This window comes from Leptonotus elevatus, chromosome 13 (assembly GCF_054856555.1).
Source record: "Leptonotus elevatus isolate MCC_2025b chromosome 13, RoL_Lele_1.0, whole genome shotgun sequence".
NCBI lineage: Eukaryota > Metazoa > Chordata > Actinopteri > Syngnathiformes > Syngnathidae > Leptonotus > Leptonotus elevatus.
Window position 1 is genome coordinate 11,967,643 of NC_141251.1, and position 17,748 is coordinate 11,985,390.

General features: G+C 39.2%; 1 protein-coding gene across 2 annotated transcripts in view; it reads left to right on the plus strand.

Moving 5' to 3' along the window:
• Positions 1-16,402, plus strand: part of plpp4 (phospholipid phosphatase 4) — a 45,758-nt gene extending 29,356 nt beyond the window's left edge. For both annotated transcript variants that reach the window (XM_086093614.1, XM_086093615.1), the window contains exons 6-7: positions 9,161-9,331; positions 11,635-16,402. In XM_086093614.1, the coding sequence (XP_085949740.1) occupies positions 9,161-9,331; positions 11,635-11,843 (380 nt within the window). In that variant the 3' untranslated portion in view covers positions 11,844-16,402. The remainder of the gene's footprint in view (positions 1-9,160; positions 9,332-11,634) is intronic.
• The last annotated feature ends 1,346 nt before the right edge of the window (positions 16,403-17,748 follow it).

Sequence of the window (17,748 nt, forward strand, 5' to 3'; positions counted from 1 at the left end):
TTGCATTTTGTGTGTAGAATATAAATGGGTTAATTACACTGAGCATTTCATTTATTGTGTAGCACTCAGAAGATTACCAGGAGCACATGCCTCAATATCTATGTTGTTGCTTTACTTACAATTACATACTGGAGAGAAGCCATACTTTCAACAAGCAATCGTTTCGAGCGAATGATTAAAATTAAAAATGTATTATGAGAAACTGTTTGGGTTCAGATGAAGCATAATTGTGGTAAAGTGAACATCTCTTTGAGTGTGAACTTTGTTCCACATCTAATTAAGAGCATACTGCGGTATATGTTTTTTGCAAAGTGGAAAACCCTTGTGAATGCATTTAATTGCCACAACAGTATTTACTTCCTTAAATCTCCATGGAAGACTACGATTCATGAACAAGTAGCAGTGAGGATGGAAATATTTCCAACATGGGATCAAATAATCCATATCTTGTGCTTAGTTATGCATGGGGTGGTAATAGCTCAGTCTATAAAGACTTGGCTGTGCAGACTTGGCTTGAGGGCAGGCACAGTGGTTTTCAATCTGCCAGGGCATTTTCTATGTAGAGTTCTCCATGTTCTCCATTCAGCAGCAGGGTGAATTCTGGAGTGCTACAGGCAATATTATCATATTCATATTCTCATATTCAGTCAAATGCTTCAGAACTCATTTGACAGTGCTTCACCGTGCAGATGGACAATAACCCAAAGCGTTCAGCTTACACAACAGTTAGAGTAGAGGCTTGGTAGAGAATCACCAGGGATGAAATCCAGAATTTGGTTATGTCGATGCATTCCAGACTTCAAACTGTAATTAATAGCAAAGGATAACATACAACATTCAAAAGTACGACGGTGTATTAGGGCCACGTATAAGTATATGGTTTTTTTTTTTGGGTGGGGTGTCAGATTTGCAAGACAAAAACTCAGAAAGTTACGAGAACTACACGTAACATACTACTCGACTGTTTGTGCCAACACTTTTCGGTCAGGATTTTGGAGATTAACCATATTATAATAAGCATTCGCTCTTTTAAGCGTTGTGTACTGCCACTGGCCAGGAACAAAGACGCCTCACTTTGCGAAGGTCCACACCCGTACGATCAAGCATTTAAGTTAATTTGTTAAAATGTATAATTACTTGTACACGTATGTTTCCAGAATTATTATTTATACTTATTTTTTTTTGCACAAGTATCTAAGTTGATGTGTCGAATCTGCTGCTCTCCATCATTTACTGGCATTTACCTAAAGTATGCTAGCATCTGATTGGTTAGTGTTTGTCAGCTGATAGGGGATCAGGAAGTGTTGTTGCTCTCTAGCTGCAGTGAATGACGAGTAAAGTTTAAAAATGAATCTTCACATGATTAGACTATAGCTACGCTACGTGAGTTTTTTTCTCGCAAATCTGCCACTTTATAAAGTTGTAAATTTGCCACTTTATAAACTCGCAAATTTACAAGTTTTTTCCTCTGAAATTTGCCACATTATAAACTCGCAAATTTAAGAGTTTTTTTTTTCTCGAATATTGCCCCCGCCCTCTAAATTTTTTTTTTTATATGTGGCCCTAATACGCCGTTGTGCAAAAGTGAACATTTGATTAATGATTTTTATTTATTTTTTTACCCTAAAGATAAAGCAGAGAGACTTGTTCACACTGGCTTTTTACAGGGCATAAGTTCACCTGTTTTGTTGTTTTATTATTCCAACAGCTGTGAAATGATTATCACAATCTCAAAGACAGTTTACAATTTAATACAAACAGGAGTAGATAGAAACAGTTGCAACACCGGCGCTGGGGAAAATACGGGAAGTCGTAAGTCAGAATCCAAGTGACCCAAGACCATTCTTCCAGAGGAATGTGTACCTCCTTCTTATATAGTGTTTTATCTCTGTTAAACTGACTGTCATCATAAAAGCAGAAACTGTGAAACAACACAAAATTATGAGTGCCGAGAAGAAAACAGGGTGTATGATTGTGGTGTCCTTGGAAGGGACAAATATGAATATGGTGTCCCTTAGAAGAGAAACATTTTCCATCCTAGCAATCTGCAGTTCACATAAATCGTGTTCACTTCATTTCAAATCCATTGCGGTGATATTGAGAACCCAAAAGGTGAGAATTGTCCCATTTTTTTTGCACCTGACTGACTGGATGTTAATTGAAAACTCGAAATTATGGGAGTTAATATGAGTGTGTCTGTCTCTGCTGTATGTGTCAGCATCTTGAAGAACTTTCAATTGGTCCAAGGTCTCGTAAACACAGTTTTCAAGTTAAAAACACTAAAAGCATTGTGGTTTTGGCCATTTAGTTTCACACCAAAAATATTTTCTCCAATTCAAAAACATTATTTGTAAATAGGTTCCGACATCCTTTCAAGAAAAGGGAGCTGCAGTAGTTCATCTGTAGGGACTTGGTGCTTTGTAAACAGAGGGTCGAAGTTTGAGTCAAAGGACAAAAATGAAAATTGGCAACCACAGTCATGAAAAAAATGTTTTTAGGCCACCTTGTTTTCTTCAATTTCTTGTTCATTTGAATGACTGGTCCCACTCACTGCGCATCATGTCACTAATACAGAATGCTGAAAAACACAGTTGTTGGCATTCACAAAACCAGAGCTATTGACGTAAGAACTTAAGCGATTTTGGTCATAATCAAGAAAATGGAAAATAGCTATGTATCAGCTCTTGAATTCAACTCTCATGAGCTATTTTTGTTGTCATCATTTGTCCAAACAAATTTACCTATTATTGCACCAAAAAATTCAAATGAACCAAAAACTGACAAAAACAAGGGTGGTCTGAAATTTTTACATGACTGTAAATGTAAGAGGAATGCGAGTGTGCTTTCTGATTACTGTCACAGTGGCCTTAAGCAAAACCAAATAGCAGAACACAGGTTGAGGTTGAATTGAATAGTAGATTGACATTGTTCAGTTATTTCACGATGTTTTGGTCAATGATCTGCAATAGTTTATGTTTAAATAAAAATCACGTCTGAAGTTCAACCCAATGTTGAGTGTGTGAACTCACTATAATGAGCCTTTAGGCTTTATTCACACAATCCTTTACTGTGGTCTTGACCAAAATAAAGAAAACAATACATGCATTCACATTTGGCCAAGTTTGCTTACCATTCATTTTTATCGTTAAACAAAAGACTGCACAACCTTATTTATTTATTCATGTCTGTGACTCCAAACACAAATCTTGTCCAAAGACAAAATATGCATGAAAATGATCTTGTCAATCAGTTTTTTTCTTTTGCGTTTTCAAAAAGTTACTGGTACAGACATCAAAGTTGACTCAATTAACCTTGTTCACACCGAGCATCTCAAATAACAGAAAGCACTGTAATTTGGATACAGTTCCAGTATAATACTTGAGCAGCAACATCTTGTCCTCTTCATCTTGTCTTAACTTTTTCACGATCTGCTTGCATATTTGGACTGGTCACATTAAGGCAGCGTTCATACGTTTGGCTCGATTGGAACAAATTCTAGTATAATTGCCTTGCTAGTGCAGTTCAGTTGGGGTGTGAACCATGTCATGTGAACTCTTGTACGCACCAGACAAGCAGACTGAGACCACTTGAAGATGTGGTTTGGGTTTGTTAGCTGCATGGACCAAAGACACAGACCAGCATTAAAATGACAGCAGAAAAGCACCAAGAGATGCGAAATATTTAACAAGCATTGGAATCAACAACGTTGTTTAGAAAAAAAGTTTTGCGTGACATCTCAGTTTGTTAAAATGGAGGACCTGGCTTCTTGGCTGCAGCTCACCCGTGACGCTAACGAAGACAAGTGGTATGAAAAATGGATTGATGGATGTTTCTTTAGCGTCCAAGACTGATTTGAAATAAATGTTTTTGTTGAAAAATTAAATCAGCTTCTCAGACATCTGCTCTGAGAAATATTTGCTTTCAAGTGTTGGACATGTTCCAAAAGAAATGACACTGTTAGTCGGACAGCTTTTCTGTCATATCTACCAGCACTGTGTGCAGAATAAATCCATCTCCACTGCAAGACTAATAACCTTATGATGTCGCACAGTGTGAATGGGTGTAATTGAGAGAACTGCAAGATGGGAACATGAGGGGCACCCATGTGCCAGCATATCTGGACTGACGGGAGAATCCAATCTTCCGTCTGTCCATCTTCACCACAACTTTGTTGCAATGTTTAAATATTTTAAAGCTTTTACTGGGACAAACCAGTGAGACAAGAGACAAACATCTCCAAACTAAAGTGGCATCTGGATTCTACAAAGCATCATCCGTCACTTGTCTGAGGCTGAGATGAATTCAATCAATTTTAGAGACAGTATGTATTTAAGACTATTAAGCTTTAAGGGTTTTCTGTCATTAGATTGCCCTTAATACTTTGGAGTAAACACATCAAAGAAAGAGAAATGTATTTTGCAATAAATGCAGTCATAATGCTAGATTGAAAAGAAAGATTTATTCCCTATTCATATCCCTCTTGTCAAATTAGTCTGTGTAATTGAATCTAGATGTGATCTGTTAATGCAGACTGTATGTGTCTTTGTACCATCTAAGAGAGACATAACAAAATGAAAAACTGTAAAATGTCCATCATAGAAATTCAGACTACTTTAACAAATTGATTTTCAGCTTGTGGAGGAGCGATAATAAAGAGTCGGTTCAAGTGGTTGGTTAATATGCGCTGGTGAGGGGTGATGCTCTTCTTGTAATGGAAAGGGTAACAGATCAAATTTGAATAGAAATGGAAGGTATGTGTATGTGTGGGACATAATCCTTAGATTAAGTGGATCTCTATATTACTGTATTAAAACTTTAAAATAAGGGTTTTAACATATTATGCAGTGGTGGACAATTCTCAAACCACTACCTTCATCTCCTTTTGCACACTTAATATGTGTTTCCAAAATGATTGCCAACCAATTTAATTGTTATCGTTGCGTGAGTGGGAGGGGAAGTACACTGTTAAACCCACCAGCTGCTCTCAATAGCTACTTTTAGATTGTCAGCAGCATTCTGTTCAAAAAAAAAACCTCATGAAAGGAATACTCAGCATATGACTGCCAAAATATGGCATTTTATGACTCTATAAGATCATACTGTATGTAGTGATGTACAAAATTGGAAAGATCTTTGTTTTCGACATGATAAGTCAAAACCCCAATTTGTAAGTAAAAAAATCAAAATATTTGATTTGATTGAGCATACAGGTTAAACATACATAATGAGTTCCCAATTTTTTTGATTTTTCTATTTCTTTTATTATAAATTTTTGTCTTTGTCAGAAAAAACATTTGGATTGACTTTTTCCCTAAAGAAGCCAAGATGCATAACTATGGTTCTTTTCTGGATTTTGGCAATATTTAGGCAGAATTTCTTTAACGGTGAACCTTAGAATTTCCACTGTTTATTTCGTGCAGTTGGAATAAACCTATATAGTTGTACACCCCAAAATAAGACAAGTACTTGCACAACATTGCTCTACAATCGTCTCAGACTTGAACCAAAACCACCCATAAATTCTGAAAACGAAATCTGACAACCCATTAAATACTACCCAAACCCCCCCCCCAAAAAAAACCATCTCTGAAACTTTTATATGCTTTATAGAATAATTAATTCATTTTCCAACAATACCTGTTTTGTGACGATTGACCAAGTAGTTCATGAGCTATAAGGGTTCAAAGGTAGGTGGCCACACCCCTTTTTGCCAAAAATGTCCACATTCGGCGGGCCGTAGCTCGCAAATCTCTATTCCATCTGATCTAAAATTTTGAGATTTTATGTTACGCCATCACTATCAAAATAATACACCAAATTTCATTAAAATCTAAATATGCTTGATTAAAGCCACTGGATAATTTGGCAGGGAATGACAAGTTAATGTTAAATTTACCCACAGTACTCTATTGGCTGTCATTTCAAAGAAGTTGGTGTGAAGTTAATGTTGATGCATGCAATTGTGAGCAAGAAAAACAATCTTAAAATGCAAAGGTGGTGGGCATTTAGTGAGTCCCCACACCTTCCTCCTACATTTGTTACACCAGGTGGCTGCAGTGAATTGTCAAAACATATCCTGCACCGAAACTCTGAACCTCATGAAGAACCTTAAAAGTATATTCTCCATGAAAAGTCTGAAAATCTTGAATGGTGAAAGGGATATTTTTGTTCCTTAAATTAAAGATGAAATTTAACACCACAGGATGTTGGGCTGGCACGGGAGTCAGATCCAGCCCAGAACATCCTTTATTGCCACCCACTGAAAAAAGTTTCTTTGCTAAATTTTTGTTCTTCTATTTGTTCTTACCATTTTGGCAGAAAAATACCAACACGACAAGTTGGTCAACTATTCATTTTGTAATCTTAAATTGGTTCAACAATTCTCTTTTTAGAGCGTAGATAATGTCTCTATTTTGGTTTATTTAAACATTTACACACAAAACCTCTCGATTTTCCTAACGTTTCTGGTTTGTCACCACTTTCATCTCCATTCGGTGATCCAAGCAAAAATCAAAGGTGCAGAACGTCTTCCTTCACTTGAACGACCCACTCGCTTGAAGATGAGAAACAATCAGGCTGCAAACATCTCCTCACATTTGTATTCAATATTTTTGTCCCAATGGTTTTAGTATCTATCAAGGCTTCTTTCTCAAAGGCATGAAGCAAATTCGCTTCAGTGATGTCCCCTTTCTGTCTATCTCTGTCCTTCCATGGCCATCTGCTGCTGCCTTCTTTTTGGTTATTATATACACCTACAGGGATCCCTGGGTAACCTCTGCTCAAAATGAATGAGCGAATTATAGTATTCTTGGCAACATGGAGACACCATGACGCTCCCCACTAATGTAATATGCATTTTCCTATCATTGTAATTCTCCAGATGCTAACTACAGCCAAGTTTGCTCTTCAAGGTTTTAGCCCTATTTCCTCCACACTGCCAGCTTTTCCAAGCTTACCCACAAAGCCCCTGATCAGAATCTAATGGGTCCTCTGTGTGAACTGTTTAAAAAGGCAAGAGGAAAAACTTGCAGATACAGTTCATATTATCAAGATGGCTTAATATCAACATCATTTAGTCGTAAGATAAAGACAAGAAAGACCGTTTATGGACAAAAATATATCATGGCCATATTTTCTGCACAAAAGAAAGGAAAATAATTAAAAGTTTGCATAAATGGAATAGCTGTGAGTAAGTGATGTTAAAATGTGAGAATTGGAATGCATGTGGGCAGAATTGAAACTAAGTAAAGTATTGCCTCATCTTTCTGGCTAGGATCTCCTCTTGAGTCATTTCTATTTTGGCGGTCATTCTCCTGAGATGTTTGACTGATTTCTGTGGATGAAACAGACAGTTTCATGGTGTGGTGAATTATTTACAGTTTTAGGTGCTCCACGCCTGTTATAGATTACCTGTACAAAACAGAAGAACTCGTCTGCAGAATTGTTCCTCAGATCAGTTTCTGGATTCCTCTACAGCCATCCACATAGCTCTTAACAAATCAGAGTGCTGTGTTCTGAGTAAATACTGTAGAGAACTAATAGTCTCCATACTGAATACATTTTGTTTGTGAGGTATGAAAATCATTACTCAGTAGAAACTGCCCAAAATGTACATGTTTTAGTGTAAAGTAATCAATCTAGTGTGGGTTGCCAACGCCTGAGGCCAGTCAACTGTGCCCTGTCTCTTCCACCACTCCAATATTGGCTTCTTCTTTTTCTTTTTTCTTTTTAGAGCAACTGACCTGAACAGGTCCACTAAATCAGTATGTAAAAAGTTCATTTTATGCCATCGGCATATTTGACTGAGTCTGGAAGAAGTACTGACATTGATTGGAATTACATTATTTGAGGTGGTAAAAATGAATGACCTATGACCTGATAGCTGGGCGGTTGCAAGGTTGCAGGTCACCACCATGGAGGTAGAAACAAATTCCTCCAAGGCGAGCTGGCTCTTGCCCTGCCATGAGCCGCCTCAGAGCACATTTTGCAAATAGCCGGTGTGTGTATATACGCTAAAAAATTTCCACTCTGATCCACTTCAGGGTAGCCCTGCATTTCAGGTTTCTATTCAAAATGTTCTTACTCAAACAGGTTCTACAACAACAGTTGGCGTCAAAGGTCGTAGTGGTCATTTTTTCATCTCTCTGCCTGTTGTCTCACTGTTTTCTGTTTTTCATCATTCTGCGGGTGAAGGGGCTTTTAGAATAATACGTCTATCTGCAATTTGTAAAAACAAACACATCAATTTTTCATGTTTTTGTTTTACTCACTTTGAAAAAAGCTGTTGTTGTCTCCACACAAACACACAAGCCAGAAAAGGGGATTTAATAAGAAATTAAAATGTCAGTTTTAGGGTGGGATGCTGAAGTGTACTAAATTATGCTTCCTATAATTGAGCGAGTGATGAGTGGTAATTGTTGTCCACTGAATCCTCCTCTGCTAATCCAATGTTGACAGTCTTTTCAAATACTTGACACTTAAACTGATACGTACATCCGGTCAACTGTATAATAGAAATTGTGTACATGTGTTTGTTCTTTCCTGGAACATTCATTTCTCATTCCAGTTCAGCTCCATTAAGCCATTTTAAGCTACCATCATGCTGTGTCTCTCTACTTGTCTGGTGCTAAACCACACACCCCTGCCCGCAGCTTTTGGCCATTCCCATTCACACCGTCACAATCCCATCTCTGTTGCACCATTAATAATGCATTTGACGCTTACGAATGAAGGTCGACTTCGACTCCTATTCTGTGTCTCATACAGAACACTGATCTAGGAAACAGATGGAACATTCACATACTGTTAGTGTGAAATGGGCTGTTGGCAGCCCTAAAAGCTCCTCCCGATTAAGCAAGCCATCTCGATTGACTTAAAATTAGATTTTTTGCTTCTTCCTATGCTCTCATCAACTTGTCAATCCATCCTTCCATTTCCTATACTGCTTGTCCAGCCTATCCCAGCTGACAAGTGGGGTACACCCTGGACTTGTCCCCAATATCAACTCCCTCATCAAATGACATTGCCGATTCTTTCGTCCTGCCACATATTGACATTTCTGTGATGGATCCGTTTTAAAAGAAAAACAGAATGAGGAAGGAAAGGGGCAACCTGAGGAATTTGAACATTCACCTCTTTGTCTTTGTCTTCTCTTAATTAGTTGCATTCTCAGGGCTTGGATTCACTTCGTTCTACCTTGCGGGGAAGCTGCAGTGCTTTACCGATCAGGGACGAGGTCGTAGTTGGCGCCTCTGTGCCATGGTGCTGCCCCTCTACAGCGCAATGATGATCGCTTTGTCAAGGACCTGCGACTACAAGCACCACTGGCAAGGTCAGAAACAAAACAAAAACACAAAAGCGCCTGGATGAATAAAATAAAATAAAACATGTATCAAGGATTAATCATGTTCAGGAAAGGTGGTCCTCAACACCAACCTTGCAATTCATCCCCTAACTTGATTATTTATTTCATTCGAATTTTGTTTAATCAAAAACGGAATGAAGTGCCACGATTTATGTAAGACAACTGCGAGTGTGCGTTTGGTTGTGCCACCCTGAAAGTCAGTCTGAGCGCAGCACTCATCAGTGTGTGAAAACACAAACAAAAAATGTGCCTCCATATGTCAAGATGATGCATAGTAGCACAAGAATTAAAATGACATGAACAAGAACCGAAATCTTCCAAACAGCTTTGTCATATTTATGTGACTGCGTGTATTTTTAACTGAGTAGCATGGATAATTGCTTCAGTGTAAGTGAGTGAGGATTTGATATAGCACCCTGTAAAAATATTCATTAGTGGTGTCTAGAAAGATGGAAAGATTACATTCCAAATGTATGGGAGAGAAAATGATGAATGAAAAAATCCATGCTCTATTTTGACAGCATTGTCAGGTGGTATTTATCAATTTTAGCGAGCTGGTGTACGCACCTTGTGTTGGCGAGAAAGTTAAGACAAGTAGGGGATCAGGGTTTCATTTGAAAATATCACCACCACCGACCCGAAGTTGAACATACTTGCAAATACGTTCAAATGTATTTGCCAGTCATAAATGTTTACTGTTTGTAATTTCCATCCCTAATTAATTACAAAACATTGCATAGTGCACATTTGCCATGCATATTTAAATTACCAAACAAATAAATGTGGTTCAGATTACATTGTTCAAATATGCTACAGTACCAAATGCGGATGATTCAGCCTCAATGCTAAAATCATTTTAATATTAATTTATTCATGTACTTGATTAATTAAACAATCGGATTTATTTCAGGCACGCAGATCTCAGAAATGGCATGCAAATTCCCTTCTAATTTCAGTAAAAGACTTGTGAGTTCTCCACATACGGCTTGATTCAACATGAGGCGCATGTTGGTCCTCACAATTTGAATTGTTCATACGTGTCTGCACTTTTACAGGACTCTACGATCCATACGGAATGTGGCATTACATGTCATTCAATTTTTAACCAGCACATATACCACTACAACTAGCATTAGTACTATTTTAAAAACTAAATTATGTGAAAAGAATTGTCATAAATGTAGCAAATTTTGGGTGAATTAGAATGAGCCACACCACTCACCTATTACCTAACCTGTGGTAATCCTTGCATTCAGCATTTCAGTATTGAGCCTTTTGAGCCTTGAGGGCTACCATATTTCTTGCTCTTCTTGGACAGTGGCGGAAGTGAGCCACATAAGTCATATGTAAACATAATGCAGCAGGCAAAAACGACTGTAGGGTGCAACCACTTCCACCACTTATGCGATTGAACACAAACACTAAAACTGCCTAATGAACTGAAGACTAGCCACACTTTTAACAGCCAAAGAAGACACATAAAAAAAAACCTGCTCACTCTGAGCCCCATTGTCACTTGTTTGTTCTCCGCAAATGTTGTCCCCTTCCTCTCCCAGCAGAGTGTCAGCATATGCAGCAATAGTGCAGCCCATTAAACCTGAGGGGCCTCGGTCTACTCTCAGTGTAAACATTAGCTGGGAAACACCATTAGCCTGGCAGCTGTGGCGTGCTTGATAAATACTAATAGTCCCATCATCCCTTTGCACTTTTTATGTGAGCTCGGTCTTTTGAGGCTTAGCCATGCCTCCCGATCACCGTCACCGCGAGGCCATCACATTAATTGATAGCATTAGGTCTCGGACTGTTAAATGCATTTGACAGGAGTCATTGAAACATTCATAGCATAAGCTCATGCATTATATAGTTTCTGAATGGTGGGAATTTGCATTTCATTTCAGCCAGGAGGAGAGAGAAATAGAGAGTTTAATAAGAGCTAAGAGCATATAGCATTTGTATAGCGCCAAAGTGTCTCCTTCAGAGTTTGTAGCTAGAGCCAGAGGGCCGAGGTCTTTTTATATTCCCCAAGCTTGTGTGATGGGATTTAGATGGATAGTTACAATACGTTACATAGCCACTTGAGACCACTGCAGCTTATTTGCTTTGCATTCCAGTTCATTTTCATTAACTTTTAAGAATATGCACACTGAGGCAGTATAACACATTCTGTTGCACTGCATTAATTGTTGCTTGTGTCGCAGGTGTTACAGAGTTAGGCTAAAATTAACAATGGCTACATGCTTAAAAATACACGCCCTTCTGTGACTGTGCAGATGCCTTTGTTGGAGGAGTGATCGGGCTATTGTTTGCATACATCAGCTACCGCCAACACTACCCACCCTTTCTGCACACGGACTGTCACCTTGCCTACGCCAGCCTGGCTGCCAGCGCACACGCATCCCCGCATCCTCAGGAGGATCAACGGCCCATTGGCAATGCCACAACCCTACCCCTGGAGGGCTTGACTGAAGCACCACTATGACTAGTGGCCACATCCGAGACTACCCTCAACTCCCCCAGCAAGACAATAAACCCACCTCCACATTCCCACTGACGGCATGGCTCTTATGTACATTCCAGTGGACAGTAAGACACTCTCCTCCATTCTTTCATTTTTAAGTCTCGGTGTCAACTACTTTCTTTTGTGTGTGTTTTATACTGTTCTTGCTTAGCAGCTGTGAAAGTCTAGATGTTGATATAATATATGATAGGAACGTAAAAATATGAAGGCGTTGTCATTTGAAACTGCCTATTCGCAAATATATCCGTTTAGAAGCAGTCGAGGGCAATTTATTTGTAAATACTTGGAGGTGTTTTGCAGAGGTGGGCGCGTCGATGCATTTTGGTGGTCCATGGTCGGGACACCCATCCGTCATAGTCAATCCGTCATTATTTCAAGCCAACCCAAACGATAGTCGTTAATCTGTTATTGTTATTTTAAAGGCGCCTCTGTAATCACTAAATTACAGCTGCTATTTTAGGACCCTAAATTGTTATAGGATCTGGCAATTTCACCCAAACTGGTGAGTGGTGAAATTATTTTAAATAAACAAACTTTATTAAGTGATGTAACCAGCTCAAATTAAGTATTAAAAATGAGATGTTCTTACATTTCGCAGTTCTGAAGGAATTTTTCTTCTTTTTCTTCTTCTCCTTCATCTCCTCCCCCTCCTCCTTCTAAGTGCCCTTCTTTTCTTCTTCTTCTTCTTCTCTTAGTTTATTGGTGGATTGCAGCCTTAACTCAGCGTAGTTTGTCCCTGCTGTAGTCAATATTCTCCCAGACTATAGGAGGCAATAAAGAGCGTCTACGGCATATAAACAACACTTCACCACAATTGAAGTAGAGAAGAAGAACAAGAACAATTTTGGGTGATCTTCTTCTCATTCTCCTCCTCCTCCTCCTTCTTCTTCTTCTTCTTTGTCCCCTTATTTAATTTCCTCCCCCTTCTTCTTCTTTTTGGTTTTCTTCTTTTTTATCTCCTTATTTTTTTTCTTCTTCTTCTTCTTCTTCTTCTTCTTCTTCTTCTTCTTCTTCTTCTTCTTCCCTTAGTCTATTGGTGGATTGCAGCCTTTACTCAGCGTAGGTTGTCCCAGCTGTAGTCTATATTCCACCAGACTATAGGGGGCAATAAAGAGTGTCTATGGCATATAACCAACACTTCACCACAATTGAAGTAGAAACAAGAACAGTTTTGGATGAATACCAGTAGGCTACAAACATTTAAGTACAAAACACTGTTGTTTACAATCGTTTTTGCTCATCTCCCATGTTTTTTCCATGTGGACCATGGTAGGCGCGTAGTTTGTCATACCTGGACTTCTAATGTCGTCACAGCGAGAAGTGAAGCCACCAGCGGCCATCTAACATTGCCGCTTGCTAAACTCGCCCAACTTGAATAGATTGATTTCTCTGTGATGATTTTCTGTCTCTATGACAAAAATGCCACAGTGTGTGGCATGAGGTTGTACCAATAGATACAAAATGGGAGCACCCCAGTTGGCACAAACTCGGTTATTGATTACCGTCAATGATTAGGCAGTCAATTTTTGAAAATTCCCGTTAATGGTCGTCAACATAACGGGCGTCTGTTATTGATGGATTGGCAGACCTGTCAATATTGACAGAATGCCCACTCTTGTGTTTTGCATCCCTTCACTTATTAAAAAGGATTAGCCCTGACTTGAGTGTCCCAAAGCAAGTAACATTCATTAAACAATAAGATCTGTAATCACTCATCCGGAACACCATGAAACCACTTCAATATAACTTCTATCTAAAAGCTATTGGGCATTCACACATGATGAATCATTACCAAACACTTCACAAGTTGCACTCATTTCAATGACCCAAACATCTTTGACAGCACTACCCACGTTTTTCATTTGTATGTCAAAGATGTGATTGTACAAGAGTGCTTTTCTATTGTTCGAGTTAGAGGTGAGTGGGAAGGATTTTCAATTTACCTTTAACCCTTGATGCTGCTTTGGAAACTACAGTGTGTAGTCTCAAATTAAAAAGTAGCTAATCCGACGACAATATTGGTGAGGTCACCATAGCAACACAAGAATGAATGAAGAACCAATAAACTTTGGGGGCAGTGCAGTAAATATTTTACTCAAACCTACTAATCCAGCATATGTATTATCATCGTTCATTTTCTCTACCATTGCATATTTTTAAACAAATACAATCTTGTATCTCATCTCATTGTTACTGCCTCCCTCCCACATTTCCTCAATTTCCACTCAACCGTGTGTCCTCATCCAACTTTATTTAGGATTCTTGATTTAACTCGTCTCCGGTGGTTTCACATGGACACATGGTTGCGCAGTAATAACTGAAATCAATAAGAGACAGGTGGGAATGGCTGTGTGGAAGTTTGTCTTAACAAAAAGTTCAAGCTGATCCTGCATTAATCCTCATTAAGTGGGGGTCACTGCAACTGCTGCTTAATGAGGGGCCTCACCAATACAGTATATGAGGCCCCCAAGGAGTAGCAGAGAACTGCAAAGCAGCATACACACTTTAAAGCCATGAATAAATAACACTCTAGTATTCATATCTAAGCACCAAAACAGCTTCCATGGAACCTCAATAGAACCCCCAGTGTGAAAAGTGTGAGTTTATTTTTGTTTTGTTATACAGTGGTCAATTTCTCTTTTGCGCTTAATTAGAGAGTTTACAGTTTTTAGCTAGTTTAGGGTGACCAGACATCCAGTGTTATACGGTACAGTGCTGATTTTACGATTTCGCCAGACCCATAGTTTTGTCCTACTTTTATGCAGGTGCCATCCCGGTGTCCCTTTTTTATTTTTTTTAGTACAGTCGGCAAGCTATCTATTTGGGCCATGCATATGTCAATCACACAGTTGTCATAGCGATTCATACGACTAATCTGACCACAGCCTTCTTCCATATCTAAGAATCATGGGAAATGTAGTCCTACTAGCCTAATGCCGCAGTCGCTGCTCAGACCCTATGCAGGCTGAGCTTTTCGAATATTTCCAATGTGAGGTAAACGGCACAGCTAGCTTCCAATAGTTGCCGTGACCAAACAAAAAGTTGGATAATGGTAAATGCGCAACTTGTTTAGTGCTGTTAAACTGTCATTTAGCATTAGCTAAAGCAATAACACAGTGATTAAGTTTGTTATAAATAGTTACTGGTGAGAATTTATTGCATATTTTATTTGCAGGAAAGTATAGTGTAGTGTCTCGGTTTTTAACTGAGAAAATCTGGTCACCCTAGTCCAGCTTCAATAAAATAACAGCGCTAGCACTACTACGTTAGCATTAGCCCTGTAAACAAGCCAACGTTAACCATGGCTGCTACTTTGATAGCGTTACTTATTTGTAATCTAGTATTACTTCCGTACATCACTTAATTTATGAGTTAGAATTTTTATTTTTGGGGGGGAGTAAATAATTAAAAAGAAAAAAAAGAAAGAGGAGATAGTTGAGCTGAATCTTCTCAGCTGCCTGAGGTCCCTTCTCTCTGTCTCTCTTTGTTTCTGAGTGAGGAGATTCTTTTCATTTTCCAGAAGTGGATATTCCAAAATAGTCAGCAAAGCTCCTGAAGCCCAAGGTAACTAGCAAGACTGCGGGTTTGTCTTCTGTCTATGTCTAGTTATTCCTTGGTTGCAGCAGTAGTTTCTAAAAAAAACATTATAATAATAATAAAAAAATAAAGCAAACTTGTCTTTCAATAGTGTTTTATACATGTCCATTTTCCACATCTAGCCCTTAAGACTGTCATAGAGCAGGTCATCTTCTATAATCCTGGCTGTGTATGTGCGCATGCATGCAAGCGCACAGTTATTAAATCTCACACGTGCAACAGCAAGAGACTTGAATAGAAAATTAATTCATCATGACAGGATGACTTGAGAGTTGACAATGTTGATTTGTAGCTGTGAGCTTTAAAATCCGACTAATGGCATGATATTTATATTTTGACAATTGTTTTTTGCTGATTTTTTGTATTGTTTAAAAAGAAAACATACTGTCATTTCCTTTGTTTTAATTTGGTACCATTCACTGATTTTGCGTTTTGTACAGAGAGGGTTAAGTTCTGCTCTTCCAATTCAATGCTAATTAATGCTACTTGTTCTTTGACATGCTCTTTTTCACCACTTTGCTACCCAGCGGGCTCAAGGGAAATGAGAAGGTAATTGAAGTTCAATGATTATTATATGTTATAATGAAGAAGAAAAAATGTCTGAAGAATATATGTGTAAGATTTAGGAATTGTTGTTCATGGCATGCTAGTTCAGTTTGTAAGGGAAAAAAAAAACTTTTTCAAAGAAAAAGCATGCCTTGCCTTTACAGCTCACTGAGCTGAAACTTCAATAATGTACGTACAATAAAGAATTGCAGCTATGTGAAATTTGTCCATGCAGAAAAGAAGAAGGCTGCAATGGTGTTTTTAATTGTTTTGTACTCATAGAGCCTCTCCATAGCAGGAGTAAACAGGATGTGGTGTTTCAGTATGTTTATGTAAACCATTGAAAATAAAGACTTATTATATTTATATTAACCACGTATTTGTCTATTTTCTCTAATTTTTCTTCAATTCAGTTAAAATGGCTAATTGTATTGCTTCTTGGCATCTCTCTCTCAAGAAAACATTCAAACTCTCGAGGGTGCCTTTGGTCATCTAAATAGAAGACACCCTCAGATTGCTCCTATTAGGTGGCTGCACCTCCTCAAGATGGTCGGTGGGAAAGTGGCAGCCCCGAGCTCTGAACAGGTCCTACCCTCCTCCCTAAGGCAGCCAGCTCGTTGAGGCAAATATAATTCAGCCACTTGTATCTCCATCTCCACAAACTCATTTTCTCAGCCATTACCTCGGCCAAAAGCTCGGGATCATGATCGGGCTGAAGTACGAACTGCCTGATAAATTAGGAGATCAATTCCTCCTGTGTGGCTCACTGGACTGCTGATGTTGTACTCATGCACCTGTCTCACCCAGGCTTTCTTTTCGTCACTCAAGACCCTTGGACAACTGAATTCTATGATGAAAGGTGTGTGTGCGGATGCAGACCAAACCCCCAAATCAACACATTAATTGCTTCTCAGGTATTGACTTTTATCATGTTTTTATCTGAATTTCAAAAGGTGTTATGTGTGATGTTATTTGTAAAGAACGCAAAGCTCCGTTCCGTTCCGTTCCGTCTTCAATTCCGCTTATCCGGGGTCGGGTCGCGGGGGCAGCAGCTTTAGCAGGGAAGCCCAGACTTCCCTCTCCTCAGCCACTTCAGCCAGCTCCTCCGATGGGATCCCAAGGCGTTCCCAAGCCAGCCGTGAGACGTAGTCTCTCCAGCGTGTCCTGGGTCGTCCCCGAGGCCTCCTGCCGGTAGGACATGCCCGGAACACCTCCCCAGGGAGGCGCCCAGGAGGCATCCGAACCAGATGCCCCAGCCACCTCAACTGGTTCCTCTCAACGTGGAGGAGTAGCGGCTCGACGCTGAGTCCCTCCCGAATGACCGAGCTTCTCACCCTATCTCTAAGGGAGAGCCCGGCTACCCTGCGGAGGAAACTCATTTCGGCCGCTTGTACAAGCGGCCGAAATGAGAACGCAAAGCATTTCGCTGATATAATAAAGACCCATAAAGATGGGTCTGATCATTTGTTCCGACAGGAGACATATCTATAGACTGGTATTTTGATGTTAATTAAATGCGTTATACTAATTTTCATCCCTGAAGGGAAATTCAGCTTTCACTCTGGCGCTTGTTATATTCATTTGAAATATGACATCACACAGAGGTCACACCACACAGCGATTCAAGCAGAGATGTCAGAATGGTAGTGTGCAAATGAAACCCTTGCTACGCCAATCCGATTGTGGTGCCGTGTTATAAATCAGAGTTTGACATTTTCACAAA